The 24,366-nt window shown below is 44.9% G+C and overlaps 1 protein-coding gene across 1 annotated transcript; it reads right to left on the bottom strand.

Annotated features, from left to right (window-relative positions):
- Positions 1-3,951: 3,951 nt before the first annotated feature.
- On the bottom strand, positions 3,952-5,553 carry LOC308312442 (polyubiquitin-C-like; the record flags this gene model as incomplete). The annotated part of the gene is made up of 1 exon (XM_080759048.1): positions 3,952-5,553. The coding sequence occupies one exon, from the start codon at positions 5,551-5,553 to the stop codon at positions 3,952-3,954; it is 1,602 nt and encodes a 533-aa protein (XP_080615174.1).
- Between the last annotated feature and the right edge of the window lie 18,813 nt (positions 5,554-24,366).

The raw sequence follows: 24,366 nt of genomic DNA, 5'->3' as shown, positions 1-24,366 counted from the left end.
ATAGCAGACCTACAAGCTCTTAGCGCGCCACTCGGTGGCGCGCTATGAGCTTGTAGATCTGCTATTTTTCAATAGCTAAAGCACAACATGATGCTAACACCAAAATGGATTCCCGCCCAAAATGGGTTAAGTAGGCGATGAGAAACGGGGAGACTTCTCCGGTAACTCCTGGAGTTTTCTTTTTATCTATCGTATACCAAGTTATTTTATCTTCTATGTTTCATGTAATTGGCTAATGTAACTCGCCGTGTTCTTTCTGAATTATAATTCAGGATTCTCTTTGATGTAGAGCCGGGCTCATTCCAGGTGCCATGTGGTGGTTATTATACATCATTCAATTGTGTTACAATGTCTGGGTTTTTATTTTTTACAGTACTACATTACCGGGAATGGACCCATCAATCAACTGGATGTCCACTGGATGTTTGCATGCAAATAGTGATCAAAGCATGTCAAGTCCTGCATGCTAATTTACATAAAGTATAGCATGTTTTCATTCACATTGAGCGTTCAATGCTTTCTTCGGCGAATTCCCATTAAGGCAGGGATACTCAAATAGATTTACCTGTGGGCCACATTACAAAAAATGGCAAGGGGCCAGTAGATAAAATTACGACATTAATGATACTTGATAACTTCTCTCTTTCAATTGCTTTATTTTCGCAAAATGTATCTACAATGTGCATGCACACAATATGTAAATAAATAAATGTGTTACATTTTCTTGCATAAACACAAAGAGCTGTTTCCATAACTGCACAAATTATTGCACATAACATGAGTAGCTCTTTGCCTGCCTGCCTGCCTGCCTGTCTGTCTGTCTGTCCATGAGTAGTTATTTGTCTGTCTGTCAATGAGTAGCTGTCTTACTGTCTGCCTGTCTATGAGTAGCTGTCTGCCTGCCTGTCTATGAGTAGCTGTCTGTCTGCCTGCCTGCCTGTCCAATTGTCCATGAGTAGCTGTCTGTCTGCCTGTCTGAGTAGCTGTCTGCCTGCCTGCCTAATTGTCCATGAGTAGCTGTCTGTCTGCCTGTCTATGAGTAGCTGTCTGCCTGCCTGCCTAATTGTCCATGAGTAGCTGTCTGTCTGCCTGTCTATGAGTAGCTGTCTGCCTTCCTGCCTGTCCAATTGTCCATGAGTAGCTGTCTGTCTGTCTGTCTATGAGTAGCTGTCTGCCTTCCTGCCTGTCCAATTGTCCATGAGTAGCTGTCTGCCTGCCTGTCCAATTCTCCATGAGTAGCTGTCTGTCTGCCTGTCTATGAGTAGCTGTCTGACTGCCTGCCTGTCCAATTCTCCATGAGTAGCTGTCTGTCTGTCTGCCTGTCTATGAGTAGCTGTCTGCCTGCCTGCCAGCCAGCAAGTTGGTTAACAGAAAATAAATTGTTATGGCTGAGTAAAATAAAATACAATAAACACAATTTGCCTGAAAATAGATTACCCAGCTATGACCTTTTTCATGAAAAAAAATGAGTAGTGATATGGCTGACTGAGTAAAATAAAACAATCTACCTGAAAATAGATAGCTATAAGTGAAGAGCAATTTCCGCAATTTCCGCAATTACCATTTCCGCAATTTCCGCAATTTCCATTTCCGCAATTTCCGCAATTTCCATTTCCACCATTTCCGCAATTTGCATTGCATCTCCCCCTCCCCCCCACCCCAAGCTTTTATTTTCGTTCGAGTAATAGTACAACTCTAATAGTATTACTTATAATAATGTAATTAAAGATAACTTCATTCAGATTTATTTATTTTTATTTCATTTTCCAGATTTTTTTTTAGATTTTCATTGGTGGGCCAGTCATAATGGTCCCGCGGGCCTGATGTGGCCTGCGGGCCTGAGGTTGAGTATCACTGGGTTAAGGAATGGCGCCACAACGGATGATCCCGTTCCAATCCGCCTCCGTTCTCCGGGTCTTCCTCGGCAGTGGTGTAATGTAACTAACTAAGTGCATTTCTTCATTATTTCCCTGCTATAAGGTACGAATATTGCGGCGGTGGCTCAGTGGGTAGAGTGGCCGGATGGTAACCGCAAGAGTCGGTGTCGAAGTTTAGTCCTCGAGCAAGACTCTGAACCCCTAATTGCTCCTGATGTGCAGGTTGGTGCCTTGCATGGTTTCCGCGCGCGCGCGTGTGTGTGTGTGTGTGTGTGTGTGTGTGTGTGTCCACAGCTAATCTTTATCAAACCACTGGACCAATCATCACAAATGCCTTGTGCACACTATTAGTGATTTGTGATTGACACTTAAAGTATAGCTAGGTGGACAGGTTGAGTTTTGTACAATACGGCTCAGCTTCCCATTTTGTCCTGACCGCGATGATTTTATTTTTTATTTAGCGCAATTCATCTGTGAAATGAAATGGCATTCGCATGAATTTTGCATTATATTCAATGCGAGGCACTTACAGAATGAAGGGATGGGAAATGGTCTGTGGAACAAAAAGCACAACACAGAGACATTTTAAGGGACAATATGAATCCCAGGCCAGATTGTTTGGGGCCAAAAGAGAGCGCATTTCTCTCTCTGTATGGAGTGAAAGCCAGAATAATAACAAGGAATGGGCGTTTCACTGCGAGTCTTTTCGGTACTGAATCCCTGCAGCGAGTGGGTGGACAAAGGGGAAAGGTATTGATTTGAGAGGAGGTGAAAGAGGACATTTTGGTCACCCTAAGACACCCCAAAAGACTACATAGATTGTAAGATATGTCTGCTTTTACGTGGGCCTAGTATTAGAGTATTCAATACTCCAGGGCACACTTTTCATATAGCCTAAAAATCTCGGGGCACACCCATAGACTGACACCTAGATATACGGTGTGTATATATATATATATATATATATATATATATATATATATATATATATATATATATATAGACTAGCATGACTGAGAGGTCATTTTGACCGTTTTTTTCCTCCCTATATGGAGCTCTAGGTGAAAGCCTTCGTTACAGACTTAACTTGTATTTCATGTTCTTTATGGCGGAAAATGACAAATGGAGTGATTCTTTATTTCATGTTCTTTATGCAAGTACATGGGGGAAAATGGCAAATAAAGTTATTCTTTATTCTTGATTCGTGAACCTACTGCCGACTCAGCCCGTGTTGTTTTTGGCAGCAAATTTTGATTTTAGTTTTAGTCATAGTCTCTTGAATAGTTTTCATTTAGTTTTAGTCCCATTTTAGTCACCTGGAATGTTTTAGTGTTAGTCTAGTTTTAGTTGACTAAATGTCATAAGATTTTAGATCTTCGCAGCGTGATGCGTTGTGAGCTTGTAGATCGGCTATTTTCAGCATGCAACTAATTGTAAAATGACTTATACTGGATCTCTTGTCCACTAGCCCCTAACATAAGTAGTTTTTGTTTTCTTTTTGACGAAATTGTGAGTATATTTATAGTCTTAGTCTTAGTCATCATAGCTTAGTTTTTATTTAGTTTCCATTTAGTTTCAGTCAGTGTCAAAAGGTAGTCGATGAAAAAATGTCGTCTTAGTTTTAGTCGACTAAATGAACACTGCACTCAGCACATCTCACTCGGTCACTTTGGGGATTGCATTCTGAGTGAGATCAATACAGGTGATTATAGATTATAGTTCTACCAGAGCCCCGTTAGTAGCTTCCACCTCTCACGACGAGGACGTAGGGTTGGATTTTGAGAGGCATATTTTTTGTTGTATTTATTGGTGATTGATTATTTATTGATTATGTTTTGTTATTATTGGCCTTGGTGGGAACAGCTGACTGTATGTATTATATCATGGTATTAATCAGTGAGGCACCCCACCCAGGTTTTTTTTTAATGGTATTACAGTTTTGCTTTATGTTTTAGAATCCAATGTGCAATATCTTGATTCACATGGATTGACATATTTTTATTCATTTTATTGATTTATTCTTTTTGTTCAATATATTATTGGCAATATATTTTTGGAGTAAGTATGGAGTCATTTACTGCCCACCCCTCAGTCGCAGCACGAGGTGAAGGGTGGATTCCTTCTGGATGTTGTAGTCAGAAAGGGTGCGTCCATCTTCCAGTTGCTTTCCAGCAAAGATGAGCCTTTGCTGGTCAGGAGGAATGCCTTCTTTATCTTGTATCTTCGCCTTAACGTTCTCAATGTTATCACTTGGTTCAACCTCCAGGGTGATGGTTTTGCCGGTAAGGGTCTTGACGAAAATCTGCATCCCTCCCCTCAGACGCAGCACAAGGTGAAGTGTGGATTCCTTCTGGATATTGTAGTCAGAAAGGGTGCGCCCATCTTCCAGTTGCTTTCCAGCAAAGATTAGCCTTTGCTGGTCAGGAGGAATACCTTCCTTGTCCTGGATCTTGGCCTTGACGTTTTCTATGTTATCACTTGGTTCAACTTCGAGGGTGATGGTCTTACCAGTGAGGGTCTTGACAAAGATCTGCATCCCTCCCCTGAGACGAAGCACGAGGTGAAGTGTGGATTCCTTCTGGATGTTGTAGTCAGAAAGGGTGCGTCCGTCTTCGAGTTGCTTCCCAGCGAAGATGAGCCTCTGTTGGTCAGGAGGAATGCCTTCTTTGTCCTGGATCTTGGCCTTAACATTCTCAATGTTATCACTTGGTTCAACCTCCAAAGTGATGGTCTTACCAGTGAGGGTCTTCACAAAGATCTGCATACCTCCCCTGAGACGAAGCACAAGGTGAAGTGTGGATTCCTTCTGGATGTTGTAGTCAGAAAGGGTGCGTCCGTCTTCGAGTTGCTTTCCAGCGAAGATGAGCCTTTGCTGGTCAGGAGGGATACCTTCCTTGTCCTGGATCTTGGCCTTAACATTCTCAATGTTATCACTTGGTTCAACCTCCAAAGTGATGGTCTTACCAGTGAGGGTCTTCACAAAGATTTGCATACCTCCCCTGAGACGAAGCACGAGGTGAAGTGTGGATTCCTTCTGGATGTTGTAGTCAGAAAGGGTGCGTCCATCTTCCAGTTGCTTCCCAGCGAAGATGAGCCTCTGTTGGTCAGGAGGAATGCCTTCTTTATCTTGTATCTTCGCCTTAACATTCTCAATGTTATCACTTGGTTCAACCTCCAGGGTGATGGTTTTGCCGGTAAGGGTCTTGACGAAAATCTGCATCCCTCCCCTCAGACGCAGCACAAGGTGAAGTGTGGATTCCTTCTGGATGTTGTAGTCAGAAAGGGTGCGTCCATCTTCCAGTTGCTTGCCAGCGAAGATCAGCCTCTGCTGATCAGGAGGGATGCCTTCTTTGTCTTGAATCTTCGCCTTAACATTTTCTATGTTATCACTTGGTTCAACCTCCAAAGTGATGGTCTTACCAGTGAGGGTCTTGACGAAGATCTGCATACCTCCCCTCAGACGCAACACAAGATGAAGTGTGGATTCCTTCTGGATGTTGTAGTCAGAAAGGGTGCGTCCGTCTTCGAGTTGCTTGCCAGCAAAGATCAGCCTCTGCTGGTCAGGAGGGATCCCTTCCTTGTCCTGGATTTTGGCCTTGACGTTTTCTATGTTATCACTTGGTTCAACCTCCAAAGTGATGGTCTTACCAGTGAGGGTCTTCACAAAGATCTGCATGTTTGTGCAATTTGAGTCACTACTGAAAAGAGAATTAAGAAGACTTGCCTATAACTTATTCTCAGATCCTGTTATATGACCTGAAACCAACACTTAATTCAAACTAAATGAAATCCATACACTGTCTCCCTTTTATTTAGGTGTCGATGTGACAGTGATGTCACAGTTATGTCACAGTTCCTTGTATGGTTATTGGCTTAGAGGCTTTGAACTGTGTTCTGTTTATGCCCTTACATTGATATATCTCTGTATGCCCAGCTTTGAGTGTTTGCGTGAACCCCCAATGATTTGATTGGCTGAGCACCTCATAGCGATGATTTGATTGGCTGAGCAACCCTTAGCGATGATTGGTTTAGTAATGTATAGGATGAAAAAGCGAGGGCAGAAAAGTGAGGACGCCAATTGTGATTGGCTGAAATGTATGTATGTTGATTTATGATGACAAGAGCGCCCCTCACTTCACACAGTGTGATTTATTTTATCCCTGTCTGCCTGTCTATCCCTTTTATGCCAATATATGGAAACCCTGATGTCATCAATGGACATATTGGTGGGTTTGGCGGTTTTGATCAAATCTCCATAATGCCTATATATGGGTTTGGGTTCCTTAAAATTAAACTATTCTTATTATTGAATCACTATTACACTTGGCGTAATTATCGATATATCGCGATATTACCAGTATTTGATAACCAGTAAGACGCGCAAACGCGGGAAGCGAACGCAGCTGAGACCCTGCAGATCATGTCTGTCTGTCTGTCTGTCTGTCTGTCTGTCTGTCTGTGTGTCTGTCCCGCTGTTACTGTATATGTGGACCTGGCCCCTTTTGTGCCCATATATGGAGCTGAGTGGACCTGGCCCCTTTTGTGCCCATATATGGAGCTGAGTGGACCTGGCCCATTTTGTGCCCATATATGGAGCTGAGTGATTGCTGATGCAACACACTCCATATTTGGATAGCGGGACAGACACACAGACAGACAGACAGACAGACAGACAGACAGACAGACAGACAGACAGACAGACAGACAGACAGACAGACAGACAGACAGACAGACATGATCTGCTAGGTCTCATAGTAAGTGCTCACTGCGTTCGCAATGATTGCTGATGACCTTGAGTATGGCAACATTATATCCCCCAACATTTTTAATTCAGTGCACTGTGTGGACCCTGTTGTAAACCAGTTTAATGCTTAACCCATTCTGAACGGGAACCCATTTTGGTGTGGGCATCATGTCATGCTTTAGCTATTGAAATATAGCAGATCTACAAGCTCATAGCGCGCCACCGAGTGCACCTATTTGTAGGTCTGCTATTTTTGAAAAATCGAAGAACGACTGACATTTTTAGAATCTGATCCCAGGTCAGAATGGGTTTATCAGACCAGTGTGCGTCCAGTGGAAACCTCGTATGAATCTGATCTCAGGTCAGAATGGGTTAACCTTGGACCGTCCTCAAAGTATAGAAGTTTTTATCTTGACACATACTGTGAAATAAACATTTCAATCAATCAATACATGACATTAAAGATTGTACTTTCCCCAGATGTGTGTATAGAACAAGCATGAGATACTGTATATACTGTATGCAGTAACAGCATAGCCATGTGGTCCATGTTTTCATAATATGATGCGTGTGCTGTTGTCGTTTTGATCGGATCGTTTGGTCACGTATAACAACATCGCTCTGCACTCTGCAGAGTGGAAATCTTAAACCCTCTTCCTACAGCGCATATATACCTGTACGTCTGCCAACTTCACCTCTTTCTTTCTCTCTTTTAATCCCTCCCTCCTTCTTTTTCATTCTCTCTCTCTCTCGCACGCACCTGCGCTCGCATGCACGCACATGCACGCATTGCACACAGTACACCCTGCACTTACTCCATGACCTTGCGTCCCATGGGAGAGGTCGTTATTAATTGTTCATCAGCAGTTTTGTCCCTCCCTCACTGTTCTGCAGTTATAGGGAATTAAAGCACGGGGAAGAGAATGGAGGGAGTTACACTGAAGTTTGGTACTGTAGTGGAGAGGAGAGGAGAGGAGAGGAGAGGAGAGGAGAGGAGAGGAGAGGAGAGGAGAGGAGAGGAGAGGAGAGGAACTGTTTTGTTAGCAGACGGACAGAACTTTCCCCTAAACTTAATCAGCTCTGCCATAACACTAATTCCTAGGATAAGCCCATGTTGTGCCCAGAGTAATCGTTGTGTGTAGGCCTACAGTATGTCTGGTTAGGTTCCAATGTCAGTATAGCAGTGAAATATTGTTGACAAATATGGCGCCCAACTGGGGGAGTGATGCGCTCTTTAATCCATTCTGGGCCGGGAACACCTTTTGGTGTTATAGCATCATGACATGCTTTATAGCTATTGAAAAATAGCAGATCTACGAGCTCATAGCACGCCACCGAGTGGCGCGCTACAAGCTTGTAAGAAATCAAAGAACGACTGACATAGAATCATATAGCATTTTCAGAAAACTGTCAGGATGTGTAGAAGACATTTTTATAGAATCTGATCTCAGGTCAGAATGGGTTAAACGTGTGTAAATCACAGTGAAACATGACGTTATATAGACAGTGCATGCTGCGGGTATAAATCTATTGGTCCCTGAGCTCCTTTGGATCATGCAGGCTGACTAATCATCTGCATGAAGGGCCAAAGAAACTGATGTGTGACATGATATGCACAAGTTTATCTTCTTATTCCCTCTCTCTCTCTCTCTCTGCCCAGACACCTGACTAAATATAGATACGTGTACAGTAGGTACAATATGTGATGACGAGGCAGCAGCGGCCATGCTCGGATGCTCTGGCTAATGGAACTCTCCTGTCTCTCTATACCATTTAGGCCTGACGTCGAAATAAATTAAAAAAAAGTATTCTGAAAGAATATATGTTCAAAGATTTGTTGCTGCATTTTCACGATTTTTCAAAAAAATAGCAGACCTATACAAGCTCGTAGCGCACCACTCGGTGGCGCGCTATGAGCTTGTAGATCTGGTATTTCTCAATAGTTATAAAACACCAAAAGGGGGTTCCCGTACATAATGGGCTATACAAGGCCGTGCGATGTAGTGGAGGACCCAGGCAGGCCCCTTTATAACGTATCCACTCCGCGTGCGGACCCATGCAGGCAGGCCCCTTTATAACGTATCCACTCCGCGTGCTCGTGCGTGCGTGCGTGTGTGTTCGAGTGTGGACCATGATCATTTCTTTCCAAAGTGACTTTTGAAGATAAAGGCACCATAGAATATAAAGGAACCTCCATATGAGGTATAAATATACCTCAGCTGTCAGGGAAAAGCACTGTTTCAATGTGCTTGCTTTAAGTTGGGGGGGGGGGATGTCGTTTGGGCAACTGGCAACCCTCTTGCGGGTTGCCAGTTCTCCCTATATGAGAGCCATAGAGTAATACAAGGATAGGGACCGAACCGGAGCGTTACCACCCCCCACTGCCGGATGGCTCGAGCGAGCGGGAGTTTAGCCTAGCCTAGCCTAGCCTAGCCCGGACCTCAAATTTGAGGTCAGGGGTTACCACGTCATGAACGTCCGTGCTGCAGTTCTCGCCAGGGACACATTAGCCAGTGGGGCCGTGGCCCAGGGGCCCTTGGCTATCAGGGGCCCTTGGCTATCAGGGGCCCTTTGGGGAAATTGGACCGTGAGGTACTAGGTTTGATGCCCTGAAAAGGGCTCCTGTGGCCCTTCATTGGCTGTTGATTTTGTTCAATTTAGGTTAAAAAGATGATAAAAACACGGAAAAACACGAAAATGTCGCACGCACGCGCGCTAAGGGGGCCCTGCAAATATTACCGGCCCAGGGGCCCTCATGGGGGTTCATCCGTCCCTGGTTCTCGCTTGAAGCGCCACATATGTATACCGTCCGGCCCTGCTCAAATAGTTTACTTAAGTAAAAGTATCAATACTGCAATGTAGAACTACTAGAAGTTACAAGTAATAATCCGAAAAAGTATACAAACGCATCGGTATCGGCGTCAAAAGTTACTCAAAAGTAAAAGTATGCATTGTGCAGAATGTCGAGTTTTCAAATGTATTTACAAATAGCAGATCTGCAAGCTCACAATGTGCATTGAGAGCTTGCAGATCGGCTATTTTCCAAGAGGTATATAGTGTACGTTTTAACATAATAATCAAAGTAAAAGTACAATATTTGCCTCTGAGATGTAGTGGCGTAGAAGTAAAAGTAGGCCTATACTGAATATTTGACACACTCAAGTAAAGTACAAAAACCTCAAGATTGTACTTAAGTACAATACTTAAGTAAATGTACTTAGTTACTTTACACCGCTGAGTGAGAGGACCACTTTCTGGCAACTATCTGAGAAATGGCTGTTTAAAGGTTGTGTGTTTTGTTTTGTTTTGTTTAGATAGAGTTTGACATTTTGTCACAATGAAATGTAATGTGGAGAGAAGTTTGTTTTTGCACAGATTTTTCCGTCATTGGCTCCCGGAAATGTTATGACAAAGTCGCTGTTGATTGGTTTTGTGTTTTTCTATGCCCCCGAGTGTCTCGCCAGGTCAGACCCTTGAATAGGACTTTGGATTGTTTTCTGTCTTGGAAACGGCAGTGCGACGCTGTGACAAAGCTAGTCACAACCCAGGGTACGGAAAGACACGACACAGGCAGTTGTTCTCAAGTAGGCTGTTTATTCCTCCTAAGCCGGGGAATTGGTCAACAAACAAATCTCCGTCATTAACCCATTCTGACCTGAGATCAGATTCATACAAGGTTTCCACTGGACACACACTGGTCTGATTAACCCCTTCTGACCTGAGATCAGATTCATACGAAGTTTCCACTGGACACACACTGGTCTGATTAACCCATTTTGACCTGAGATCAGATTCTAAAAATGTCAGTCGTTCTTCGATTTTTCAAAAATAGCAGACGTACAAGCTCGTAGCGCGCCACTCGGCGGCGCGCTATGAGCTTGTAGATCTGCTATTTTTCAATAGCTAAAGCATAACATGATGCTAATACCAAAATGGGTTCCCGTTCAGAATGGGTTAACAGGACCCTAAACTAAAGTGTAACAAGTCACAGAGTGTCCTCAATGTGAATCCTATAACATGAACTAAAACAGTCACCGTGTGACATTTAAACCTCCAATTACAACAGGCAGGAATGTGTAGTATTGTGTGGCTCTGTCTGGACCCAGCTAGCCTCTCACTGCCACAGAACACATTAAGCACCTTAAATACACAGCCGCTGTCCTTCATTTAATTGACACAATCTGCTGCAGGTGCGCCTGCCTGTGAGCTGCAGGCAAAGCCAGCCCTGTCACCCCACTCACAGACACCTTGATCCCGCCCCCTAGCTGCCACAGACGTGGTTGTGAGCTTGTAGATCTGCTATATTTTCAGCTATTTTCGGGACGCAACCCTAGCTAACTATTTAGCTACTGGAGAGGCATGGATTTAGAAACAAATTAGTTCAGGAGACAGTTCTCCTGAATGCTGCCTTCCGGAATGACATGGAAAGGAGAGGAGAGGCATGTGCATTTCTTTCACCATGTAGTAAATGCTGCATTCGTGGTCTGGAGAGGGCAGTTGTTTTACAGACGGGTAAAAGGGGCAGGGGCTGAAGCCCTCTTTGATGTCTATGTGTGCACGTCCGTGTCGCGTGTTCGAGTCCCGTTCATGACGACCTTTGCTGTGTGTCTCTCCCCTTCTCTCTCTCTCTCTCTCTCCCTCTTTCTGTCCATCTTCACTTGAAACTATCAATACAGGCAGAAAAGCCAAAAACTAATCTATATATATATATATATATAATTGGGATGCATGTCACGAGGTGTGCATGCATTGAGTGAAAACCATATATGGAGGCGTGGCGGATCCACTGAGGGGGTTTTGCAGGTTTTCATAGTAACCTACGGTCACAATTATATTCATATCATGATATTAGACTGGATTATTGTCTGATTTGGGATATATTGTACACCGACTCATTGGAGGCAATGTGCAGTTCAGTGTCTCGCCCCCCAATGTGGACAGGAGGAGGAGCCGGGAATCGAACCGCCGACCGCCGCGCTATGAGCTTGTAGATCTGCTATTTTTCAATAGCTAAAGTATAACATAATGCTTTAAAACACCAAGAGGGTGTTCCTGACCTGGGGGGGGGGACGGGGACGGGGACGACAATTTATAATAGTTAAAAATATTTGGGCCAATAGCCTGCAATATACCTCCTTTATTTGTGAAGGGTGCAAAGCAACAGTGTCACTGTCCATGGTGCTGAAGAGTGAAAAGCAACAGTGTCACTGTCCATGGTGCTGAAGAGTGAAAAGCAACAGTGTCACTGTCCATGGTGCTGAAGAGTGAAAAGCAACAGTGTCACTGTCCATGGTGCTGAAGAGTGAAAAGCAACAGTGTCACTGTCCATGGTGCTGAAGAGTGAAAAGCAACAGTGTCACTGTCCATGGTGCTGAAGAGTGAAAAGCAACAGTGTCACTGTCCATGGTGCTGAAGAGTGTAAAGCAACAGTGTCACTGTCCATGGTGCTGAAGGCTGTAAAGCAACAGTGTCACTGTCCATGGTGCTGAAGAGTGAAAAGCAACAGTGTCACTGTCCATGGTGCTGAAGAGTGTAAAGCAACAGTGTCACTGTCCATGGTGCTGAAGGCTGTAAAGCAACAGTGTCACTGTCCATGGTGCTGAAAGGTGTAAAGCAACAGTGTCACTGTCCATGGTGCTGAAGAGTGTAAAGCAACAGTGTTACTGTCCATGGTGCTGAAGGCTGTAAAGCAACAGTGTCACTGTCCATGGTGCTGAAAGGTGTAAAGCAACAGTGTCACTGTCCATGGTGCTGAAGGCTGTAAAGCAACAGTGTCACTGTCCATGGTGCTGAAAGGTGTAAAGCAACAGTGTCACTGTCCATGGTGCTGAAGGCTGTAAAGCAACAGTGTCACTGTCCATGGTGCTGAAAGGTGTAAAGCAACAGTGTCACTGTCCATGGTGCTGAAAGGTGTAAATCAACAGTGTCACTGTCCATGGTGCTGAAGGCTGTAAAGCAACAGTGTCACTGTCCATGGTGCTGAAGAGTGTAAAGCAACAGTGTTACTGTCCATGGTGCTGAAGGCTGTAAAGCAACAGTGTCACTGTCCATGGTGCTGAAGAGTGAAAAGCAACAGTGTCACTGGCCATGGTGCTGAAGGCACAACATCTATAATTCTGTCCATCTTCACTTGAAACTATCAATACAGGCAGAAAAGCCAAAAATAAATCTTAAAAAAAAGAAATAATAATTTGGATGCACGTCACGAGGCGTGCATGCACTGAGTGACAACCATATATGGAGGCGTGGCGGATCCACTGATGGGTTTTGCAGGTTTTCATAGTAACCTACTGTACGGTCGCAATTATATTCATATCATGATATTAGACTGGATATTGTCTGTGATTTGGGATATTGTACAGCACCGACTCATTGGAGGCAATGTGCAGTTCAGTGTCTTGCCCCCAAGGGTACTTCGACATGTGGACAGGAGGAGGAGGAGCCAGGGATTCGAACCGCCGACCCAGGGATCATTGGACGACCTGCTCTATACCTCCTGAGCCACAGAAGCAGTCTCCACAAGACCACTTAGAAGACCATCATTATGAGCAGTGGTGTAAACTAAAGTAACCAGATAATTATGTTACCTGCCCTAATATAACAATGGAAATTCATATTACGATTCCTAGTCATCTGACTCAAGGGAAATATACAAATTGAACAGTTCTTGTTAGAACAAGACGGTCCAGTTTTGGCTCCTCCAGTTGTGGTTGAACCAATAAAGGCACTTATTTTAAGCCTTTTAGGCCCCACGTCGACATTTAAAAAATGTCTTTTAAATCATGACAGTTTTCTGAAATACCTATATGTTTCTGTATCAGTGGTGCTCAATATTTCATGTCACGGACCCCAAAAAATATTATGTAATTGGCCGCCGACCCCCCATATGTTGTTCCAGAGACCCCCCTCGGAAGCAAAGATTTCAGTTGAAAACGTTCGCTCTGAAAGAATATATATTCAAAGATCTGCGTCACATTTTCACGATTCTTCAAAAATAGCACACCTACAAGCTCATAGCGCGGCACTCAGTGCCGCGCTATGAGCTTGTAGATCCGCAATTTTTCAATAGCTAAAGCATAACATAATGCTTTAAAACACCAAGAGGGTGTTCCCGACCTGAATTGGTTAAAGGCAGGAATAAGGATGGAATTAAGCGGGGGGGGGGGGGGGGGAATTTATAATAGTTAAAAATATTTGGGCCAAAAGTCTGCACTATTCCTCCTTTAGGAATCTCATGGGAACAGGGTCCAATGGGAAGAAAGATGATTTCCCGTCAAAGGAATGGGTTTCTTCTGGGGGTTGTCATAGCAATCCGCTCAAAATGGGTTAGCGGAGCACAGCAGTGCGTAATATCCACCAAGGTCTCTCTGCCGAGCCCCCGAGGGAAATCTACAGCCTAATCACCTGTATTTTATGTTGTAAAAAATGAAAGAGAAACTCCCTTCACACATTTCAAATGTATATAGGAAATGATTCCCATGTGGGCTGCATGCGCACGCCGCACACCGTACCGTACCGTACCGTACGCACATGTGTTTATATGTATGTATGTATGCATGCGTGTGTGTGTTGGGGAGGGGATCTGGCATGGTTTGAATTGAAATATTGTTACTGTAGCAATCCGTTTTTCCACCCAAGGCTTTTTCATCTAGTCGACCTTGTGCTGGCCTATATACCCCAAGGCTTTATGTAAATGTACGCTTTAAACCATTTTGTACGGGAACCCCTTTTTTTGGTGTTTTATAAGCATTATGTTATATACTTTAGCTATTGCAAAATAGCAGATCTACAAGCTCATAGGCGCGCGGCACCGAGTGCCACACTATGAACTTGTAGGTCTGCGTGTACTTTTGAAAAATCGTGAAAATGTGGCGCGAATCTTTGACTATAATATTCTTTCAGAGCGAACGTTTTTAACTCAAATCTGTGCTTCTGGGGGGGTCCCTGGAACAACATATTTTCAGATGGGGGTCGGCGGCCAATTACATATATTTTTGGGGGTCCTTGACATGAAAATGTTTGAGCACCACTGACATAGAAACATGGATTTTTCAAGAAAACTGTCAGGATTTAGAAGACATTTGTAGAATCAGGTCTAAATGAGTTAAGAAAACAAATGGTATGTAAGTGAATCCCGCCTCTTCATGTATTAACAATGGATGCTTTCATTGAGGTGCCCCCGAGCTGCTCTAGCTTCCTTTACTCCCTATAGTGAACAAGCGGAACTGCAGATTGTCCTGTTTTTAAAAATTAAATAAAAAAGTGAATTTGCATGTGTGCACGTGCGTGTGCGCGCACGCGTGCGTGCGTGCGTGCATCAGTGTTGATTTCGACAAGCTTTTTTCACTGTCGAAAACTAAATGGAGACTAAATGAAAACTAAGCCATGATGGCTAAAACTAAGACTAAATATACTGACAATTTCGTCAACAGATAGAAACTAGACTAAAATGTTAGGACGGGACTAGTGGACAAGAGATCCAGTATGAGTCATTTTACACTTGGTTGCATGCTGAAAATAGACATCAAGGCCCGCCAAAATACATTTCAGTCGACTAAATGAACTGCAGATTTGTATATGTGAGTGTCAGTGGCCTTATTTGAACTGACTAAACCTTTTTTGGAATATTTAATTGCAAAAGAAAAATAATTCTCTGTCTCACTCTCATGCCAGTGTGCCAGTGATAACCCTGTGCCGATGTTGGCACCCGTGCCTAAGGTTGCCTAAACCCTGCTCTATGTGATGGTAGAATGAGTTGTATGGTGTAGCCTATGGCCCTCTATGTGATGGTAGAATGAGTTGTATGGTGTAGCCTATGGCCCTCTGTGTGATGGTAGAATGAGTTGTATGGTGTAGCCTATGGCCTTCTATGTGATGGTAGAATGAGTTGTATGGTGTAGCCTATGGCCCTCTGTGTGATGGTAGAATGAGTTGTATGGTGTAGCCTATGGCCTTCTATGTGATGGTAGAATGAGTTGTATGGTGTAGCCTATGGCCCTCTGTGTGATGGTAGAATGAGTTGTATGGTGTAGCCTATGGCCCTCTGTGTGATGGTAGAATGAGTTGTATGGTGTAGCCTATGGCCCTCTATGTGACGGTAGAATGAGTTGTATGGTGTAGCCTATGGCCCTCTATGTGATGGTAGCATAATGCCATGCACACCAAAGGTTAACCAGTGTGTGTCTCTGCCCTCTTGTCTCTCCCAGGCTGCCCTCATAGGACCAATTTCCAGTTTGAGCTAATAACAACGCTTTGTAGTAGCCAGGACTGTTAAACGTACTATTGATGAAGTGGTTATTCCTGCAGCAAAGGAACAAAAAAAAGGCCTGCTTTATAAACAGCTATAATAGTGCCTGGAGGACTATGGGGTGAGTATCGGAGGGGAAAGGAGAAGTAGGGAGAGGAACGCAAGGATGCAGCTAATGATTGTAATTGAGACATCGATGGCCCTTTGGATTGGCCTATATCGAGTGGGCTTTTACTGTTGTCGTTGCGTGCGTGCGTGCGTGCGTGCGTGCGGCCACACAGTGGACCTCACCCAGCAGAGTGTTTGACGTGTAGAATGATGGCCCGTCACGAGGGAACGTCTTCAGACAGATTGAAGCCAACGGAGCTGAAAACGCTGTGGATCTTCACAGCTCAACACGTCATCGGCACTGACAGGATCCTATCATGCTGCTAATGGAGGGAATTCTGTACAATATACAAACAAACGTGTCCATTTCTTCACTGACAGGATCCTATCATGCTGCTAATGGATGGAATTCTTTACAATATACAAACAAACGTGTCCATTTCTGCACTGACAGGATCCCATCATGCTGCTAATGGATGGAATCCTGTACAATATACAAACAAACGTGTCCATTTCTTCACTGACAGGATCCTATCATGCTGCTAATGGATGGAATTCTTTACAATATACAAACAAACGTGTCCATTTCTGCACTGACAGGATCCCATCATGCTGCTAATGGATGGAATCCTGTACAATATACAAACAAACGTGTCCATTTCTTCACTGACAGGATCCTATCATGCTGCTAATGGATGGAATTCTGTACAATATACAAACAAACGTGTCCATTTCTTCACTGACAGGATCATATCGTGCTGCTAATGGATGGAATTCTGTACAATACACACAAACAAACGTGTCCATTTCCTGCACATATAGTCACATCTTAATCCCAATAATGCCCCGTCTATAGTATAAGTAAAACAATAATTATCACAGCTGATGAACTGAAGGATGTGAAGACTTTACAGATCAGACCCGTCGGAAGTGAGTGGTGCTGTACTGTACTGTTCTGTACTGTACAAGCGTGTGTGTGTGTGTAAAGCCCTACACACACCGTCTGTGAACGCCGCGCGTTCACGCCTCGTCTGACGCTCCGATACGCCACCGTTCTATTTCCCAGGCGCGGCAATGCCTGTGCCGCGTCGCTGCGCACCCGGTGTGTGTTGGGCTTCAGGCTGCACAACAGTGACTCTTGGTGGTGAACAAACGCTAGAAACGCTAGTTTAGTGCTCAGACACAGCCAGGCAGGGACACAGAGACACAGCCAGGGACACAGCCAGGGACACAGGGACACAGCCAGGGACACAGGGACACAGCCAGGGACACAGGGACACAGCCAGGGACACAGGGACACAGCCAGCCAGGGACACAGAGACACAGCCAGGGACACAGCCAGGGACACAGGGACACAGCCAGGGACACAGCCAGGAACACAGCCAGCCAGGGACACAGCCAGCCAGGGACACAGGGACACAGCCAGGGACACAGCCAGGGACACAGGGACACAGCCAGGGACACAGGGACACAGCCAGGGACACAGGGACACAGCCAGGGACACAGGGACACAGCCAGCCAGGGACACAGAGACACAGCCAGGGACACAGCCAGGGACACAGGGACACAGCCAGGGACACAGCCAGCCAGGGACACAGGGACACAGCCAGGATACAGCCAGGGACACAGCCAGCCAGGGACACAGGGACACAGCCAGGGACACAGCCAGGGACACAGCCAGCCAGGGACACAGCGACACAGCCAGGATACAGCCAGGGACACAGCCAGCCAGGGACACAGGGACACAGCCAGGATACAGCCAGGGACACAGCCAGCCAGGGACACAGGGACACAGCCAGGGACACAGCCAGGGACACAGCCAGGGACACAGGGACACAGCCAGGACACAGCCAGGGACACAGGGACACAGCCAGGACACAGCCAGGGACACAGGGACACAGCCAGGACACAGCCAGGGACACAGCCAGCCAGGGACACAGGGACACAGCCAGAGACACAGCCAGGGACACAGCCACACGCATAGCTGTCTAGCTGTCTGCACCACGCAAAATAAGTGTTAAATACTTTTGGAAAGTCTTCTTGAAGTAACCTCCTCCCCCCTTCTTCTTCATCTCCCACTGTCCCTCTCTCTGATCATCTGAAGGAGCTTCACTGTTCCTCTCTCTGATCATCTGAAGGAGCTTCACTGTCCCTCTCTCTGATCATCTGAAGGAGCTTCACTGTCCCTCTCTCTGATCATCTGAAGGAGCTTCACTGTCCCTCTCTCTGATCATCTGAAGGAGCTTCACTGTCCCTCTCTCTGATCATCTGAAGGAGCTTCACTGTCCCTCTCTCTGATCATCTGAAGGAGACATCTCCCACTGTCCCTCTCTCACTGTCCCTCCCACTGTCCCTCTCTCTCTAATCATCTGAAGGATCTTCTCTGTCCCTCCCACTGTCCCTCTGATCATCTGAAGGAGCTGAAGATTATATAAGAATGAAGTCATGCGTATAGCTGACATTTATCCACCTGGCATCGGTCACATACTGTAGAGGGGGATGAAAAGGGCACGAGAAATGTGAATTATCAGGAATCTGCCTCGCTCGATATCTCTCTCTCTCTCTCTCTCATCCATAATACTGTCAATGTGCCATTTAAAACAGATTCATAATCATATCTGTAAGCTTCTCTTCTCCAGCATGCCGTCGCGCGGCGAACACTATAGTATAGCAGCCAAGAATTAATTAGTATTTGGAGAAGTGTTTGTGATGGTTGCTGCGTACAGTACAGTACAGTACAGTACAGTATAGCGGTTTTGGCAAGTCCCCCAGTAACCTTGAGATGAAGACGTAAAAGACAACAAGATGCTTTTACTGTGTAATTAATCACAGCACGCACGCACGCACGCACGCACGCACGCACGCACGCACGCACGCACACACGCACGCACGCACGCACATCTACTTGACATGGAATCTCAGAGGGAACATTTTTATTTAGTGTCAACTGATTATGACACACACCCATCACTGCCTATTGACTTTGTACAGTGACCACAGATGTTTTATTCATGAGGTTGACCACAATGAATGAAAAGCCCTTACGGACAGGTAGCACGCACGCACGCACGCACGCACGCACGCACGCACACACGCACACCACACGCACAAACACATTGCTGCCTGCTCTTTTCTGATGGATGCACACTCCATTAGCACAGTGAGAATAATTTGATAGCAACCACGGAGAAGAGTTTGTTGCAAAGATATTTCCAGAGATTCAGAACCTTTATTTTAAGATTCAAGTAATGACACTATTCATATGTATACAGTAGGCCTATACTGTATATAGTAGTGGTGAGAAAAAGAAAGTACTCAAATGTTTTGTGTAAATACTGCAATATAGAAATACTCCGGAATTCAACATGCTCTTGAGCAAAACGTATACAAAAGTACCAAAATGTACTTAACGTACCGAAAGTAAAAGTATAATCATTATACAGAATGTGTCAATTCAAGTTTTCAAATGTATAACAATCTTTTGAAAATAGCGGATCTACAAGCTCACAATGCATCGTAGATCGGCTATTTTTAAATTGCCGAAATGTATATAAGGAACAGAGTGCATTCTGGGATGGATTTTCCTCAAACACATGAACGCGCTGCCGTTGACTATCATTGTGGCCGTTTGTGTGCGTTCACGTATGTAACATTCGTTCACGTGTCATGGCCTCAAACACATGAACGTGCGCAATGATAGTCAACGGACCAGGGCTGGCTCGAGCTGCAATGACAAATTGGGCCACTATGCCCATTTCGCCCTGTCAGCAGCACTGTATCGTTGTCACACAGTTTGGATGACAACAACACAAAAACCTCCCAAATCCCAACAGGCGCGCGGGGTCAGCCCCCCCAGCTCCTTATAGCGGTCACACATACAGTACGGTCCGTAACGAGGCCACCATGACACCGCCATGATGTCACATGGTCTACAGTCCTCTACATGAAGCCAGAGACATGATGGATCGAGGAATGGAGAGGTACAGCAATTACTGGAGGTGTCTGAGCAGCTTGTGTTTCACTGTGTGTGTGTGTGCGTGCGTGTGTGTGTGTGTGTGTGTGTGTGTGTGTGTGTGTGTGTGTGTGTATGTGTGTGTGTGTGTGCGTGTGTGTGTGTGTGTGTGTGAATGTGTGTGTGTGTGTGTGTGTGTGTGTGTGTGTGCGTGTGCGTGTGTGTGTGTGTGTGTGTGTGTGTGTGTGTGTGTGTGTGTGTGTGTGTGTGTGTGTGTGTGTGTGTGTGCCCGTGCATTTGTTTGGTTGGTATATCCGTTAAGTTACATGCTTTCTCTGGCAAAGTTATACAGTAGTTGTGTCCAGATAAAGAAAAGTATAGTTTGGCAACAGTGGGGTCGTCCTCATCCAATCCAATCAAGATTATCTGTCACAGAGTCTGATGAAGTTACACCATATTGGTCGGCCAGTTGGTCAAAACAATGAACTAGCCAGTCACATCATGATCAGTGTTGATTGTCACACGCTGTGATGTCAATGAATCAGTTAAAGTCCCTGCACGCAGCCCTATAGAGTTAACATGAAAACCTTCCACTGCTTCCAGTATAACCGTCGTTTCAAATCAATTCAAAAGCCTGAACATCGCTGTCACATCAGTGATTTAGGTTCTACAACGTTTCCATGTCAAGGACTCCTGAATTCAAGTGTAATGGGTCGCAGTCGACCCCCTTTTGAAAAAGATGTTGTAACAAAGGAATTAGGACCCCATACAAGATTTAGGGTGTTAAAAATGGAACCAAATGGACCCGTTAGGGTTGTACACTCTCAAAGCTATACGGCCACATCAGTGTCCATTTGGTTTCTATTCCTATAACTACTATCCGTCACTTATCTGCATGGGGACCCCCTGGAACCCACTCAAGGACCCCTGGGGGTCCCCTGTCCACTTTGAGAACCACGGGATTAAGCGACGCTATAGCAAGCTTATGATTGTCCCCACTTGCGGTATCCATAATTTTACATGGAATGCCCTTCGGCATTTCAAACAGGCCAGGGCGGATTGTGTTCTTAACCCATTTAGGCCTGAAATATATTTAAAAATTCTGACGGTTTTCTGAAATACCTTTGTTTCTATGTCAGTGGTGCTCAATATTTCATGTCAAGGATCCCAAAAATTATAATTATGCATTTGGCCGCCGACCCCCATCTGAAAATATGTTGTTCCAGGGACCCCCCCCAGAAGCAAAGATTTGAGTTAAAAACGTTCGCTTTGAAAGAATATATATTCAAAGATTCGCACCACATTTTCACGACTTTAAAAAAATAGCAGACCTACTCTATCTACGAGCTTGTAGATTTTTGAGCTTGTAGATTTCTTTATTTGAGCTTTAGCTATTTTTCAATAGCTAAAGTATAACGTAACACTAAAAACACCAAAAGGAGTTCCCACGCAAAATGAGTTAAAGTCTTGTTAAGGGTGGAACGTAAGGCATCGGCAGAGCCTGATTGGACATTTGTTTAAATCGGAGCCTCCATCATCTTCCATGAAACTCTGGTAAAACACACTGTGTTACATGTCTTTTACTATAGCGATATAGGTAGGCTTGCAGGAGCTGTAATTTGGAAAATTGCTGGAGAAAATTGCTCTTGGCAGCCCGTCTCCCATTAAACCAGCACTCAGGCGCTCTCACTGAACAAATGCAGTCTACTTGCAGCGAGAAAAACATGTAGCTCACATTTATGTTCTATTTTACCCACTTTTAACCCATTTAGACCTCATCTGTATTTGGCCGCGGACCCCCATCTGAAAATACGTTGTTCCAGGGTCCCCCTCTTCTCCCCTGCCACCCCCAGAAGCAAAGATTTGAGTTAAAAAATGGTCGCTCTGAAAGAACATAATTTATATTCAAAGATTTGTGCCACATTTTCACGATTTAAACAACAATAGCAGATCTACAAGCGGTGCCGTGCTATGAGCTTGTAGATCTGCAATTTTTCAATAGCTAAAATATAACAATGCTTAAAACACGAAAAGGGGTTCCCGTCCAGAATGGGTTAAAGTAAATCCTGTAGTCTATTCTTAGTCAAAATGGACCCGACTATAACTTGGAACACTTCTTTCCATCTATTCTACACCAAATAATAGCCGATATACAAGCCCACGTCAGCACCCCAGAATACACACTCTATGGTTCAAGTGGTTAATTACACGGAAGCTTCCTTTAGTCCCTTTTTCTCAGGTCTTTTCTTGGTTTGCTTATTGTGTCTTGATTGATTGATTTATGAGAGGACAAACTTCTATGATGTGCTCCATAGTTTGCTCCTCACCACACGCACACAGTGGGCTTGGACTACTGCGCCATTTGTGAAGGCTGGCCAAGCAGGGGCCATGTCCAGTCCTGAATCTATTGAGCGTAGACCACTGTCTCCTAGACTCCTAGGGAGGGTAAGGAGAAGAAGAAAAAAAGTCCAAGTGACCAAAGTCACTTCTTGGTCACTTAATAAGAACTAGCAAACCCGCTCTAAGAACTAACTGAATTAGAAAAACGATTAAGCCAAAACTAACTAAAACTAAACTATGGTGAAAAGTCCAAAACTATTGCCGTGCACGTGTGAATGTATAAAGCTCTCATCGCGTCCCGCTGCCAAGTGCCGTGAGGTTTTGGGGGCTGGGCTGTTTTCTTGCACGAAACCCTGAAAGTACAGTAGCCTACAATTTGGGGCTTTACACACAGACACGTGCATGCGTGCGTGCATGTGCGTGTCCGCACGAGTGTGTGACACGTGTGGTAATGAATAAGGATGTGCCGCGCGAGGACGTGGTCGTTAATCACTGGCAGCGCTGGCAGCTAACAGATAAGCAGATTGATTCAAGGCCACCGAGGGAATGCCGACTGGCACCGGCCCATTCATCACACGCACGCACGCACGCACGCACGCACAGATGCTTGGGTTCAAGTGCTCGGACGTGAAGTATACAGTATAGGATCATCTCTGGACGGTTACATTCATTCACTGTGATAATTTTACCCCACAGAGTTGAAAACCAAAGGAGAACAGAACATGCACACTGTGTGAGTCTTTCGGTCGGATGCTCTCTCACATGTCTGTGTGTGTGTGTGTGTGTGTGTGTGTGTGTGTGTGTGTGTGTGTGTGTGTGTGTGTGTGTGTGTGTGTGCGTGCGTGTGGAGGTGTGTGTGGGTAAATTTATGTGAGGAAGGGATTGACAACATCTGCAAACACTCCATGATATGCCTCACCTGTAAATAAATATATGACTTGATTTTTGTAAGACACATTCTCACACACACACACGCACACGCACACACACCCCGCACGCGAGCAGGCACGCACATTGGTACACACACGGACACGGGCGTATGCTTAAGGCCGCGGAAATCCCACGAGGGACAACTGGAGAGCTGTGAGGTGGAGAGAGAGACAACTGGAGAGCTGTGAGGTGGAGAGAGAGAGAGGGGAGGGGAGGGGCTGGATCTGGATGGATGTGAGGGAGGGAGACGGGCAGGATGACAAGATGACAAAACAGAATTAGCCCATTCTGGGCGGAAACCCCCTTTTGGTGTCGTTATTCTTTAGCTATATAGGAAAATAGCAGATCTACAAGCTCATACGAGCTTGCCTATTTTCTTTAATCGTGAAAATGTGCCGCAAATTTGGAATATAATATATTCTTTCAGAGCAAACGTTTTTTAACTCAAATCTTTGCTCCTGGACATATTTTCAGATGGGGGGGTGATCGGCGGCCAAATACATAGACTTTCTGGGGTCCTTGACATGAAATAGTTTGAGACACCACTGACACATTAGAAACATTTTTCCAGAAAACTGTTAGGGTTTAGAAGACATATTTTTAATTTCGAGCTCGGGTCTAAATGGGTTAGGGTCTTGTACTGGAGTAGCGTGTGACAGCTGGGCTCAGCAGGCTCCCTGGGGGGAGAGGGAGAGACAGGGAGGAGGAGGAGGAGGAGGAGGATGAGGAGGAGGAGGAGTAGGAGTAGGAGGAGGATCACAGCCAGCTGGAAAAGGGAGAGGTCAGAAAAATGTGGCTTTTTCTTTCGAGGTGCTTCCGTCACATGATCAGTGGTGAGAGTCATGTACACATGTAGTAAAAACCCCTAAATTATTTTCATTTAAGGAATTAACCCATTCTGACCTGAGATCAGATTCATACGAGGTTTACACCGGACACACACTGGTCTGATTAACCCATTCTGACCTGAGATCAGAATATAAAAATGTCAGTCGTTCTTCGGTTTTTCAAAAATAGCAGACCTCGAGTGGCGCGCTAAAGCATGACATGATGCTATCACCAAAATGGGTTCCCGTTCAGAATGGGTTAAGTCTTGAATCTAGTCTTAAATAAGCATTTTTTGTAATGCTCTTTGACGACCTTATGCAGTTTAAATAAAAGCTTTTTA

Source organism: Protomyctophum bolini (assembly GCF_963924005.1).
Source record: "Protomyctophum bolini genome assembly, chromosome: 3".
Lineage (NCBI taxonomy): Eukaryota > Metazoa > Chordata > Actinopteri > Myctophiformes > Myctophidae > Protomyctophum > Protomyctophum bolini.
This window is presented reverse-complemented; position numbering and strand designations above follow the sequence as displayed.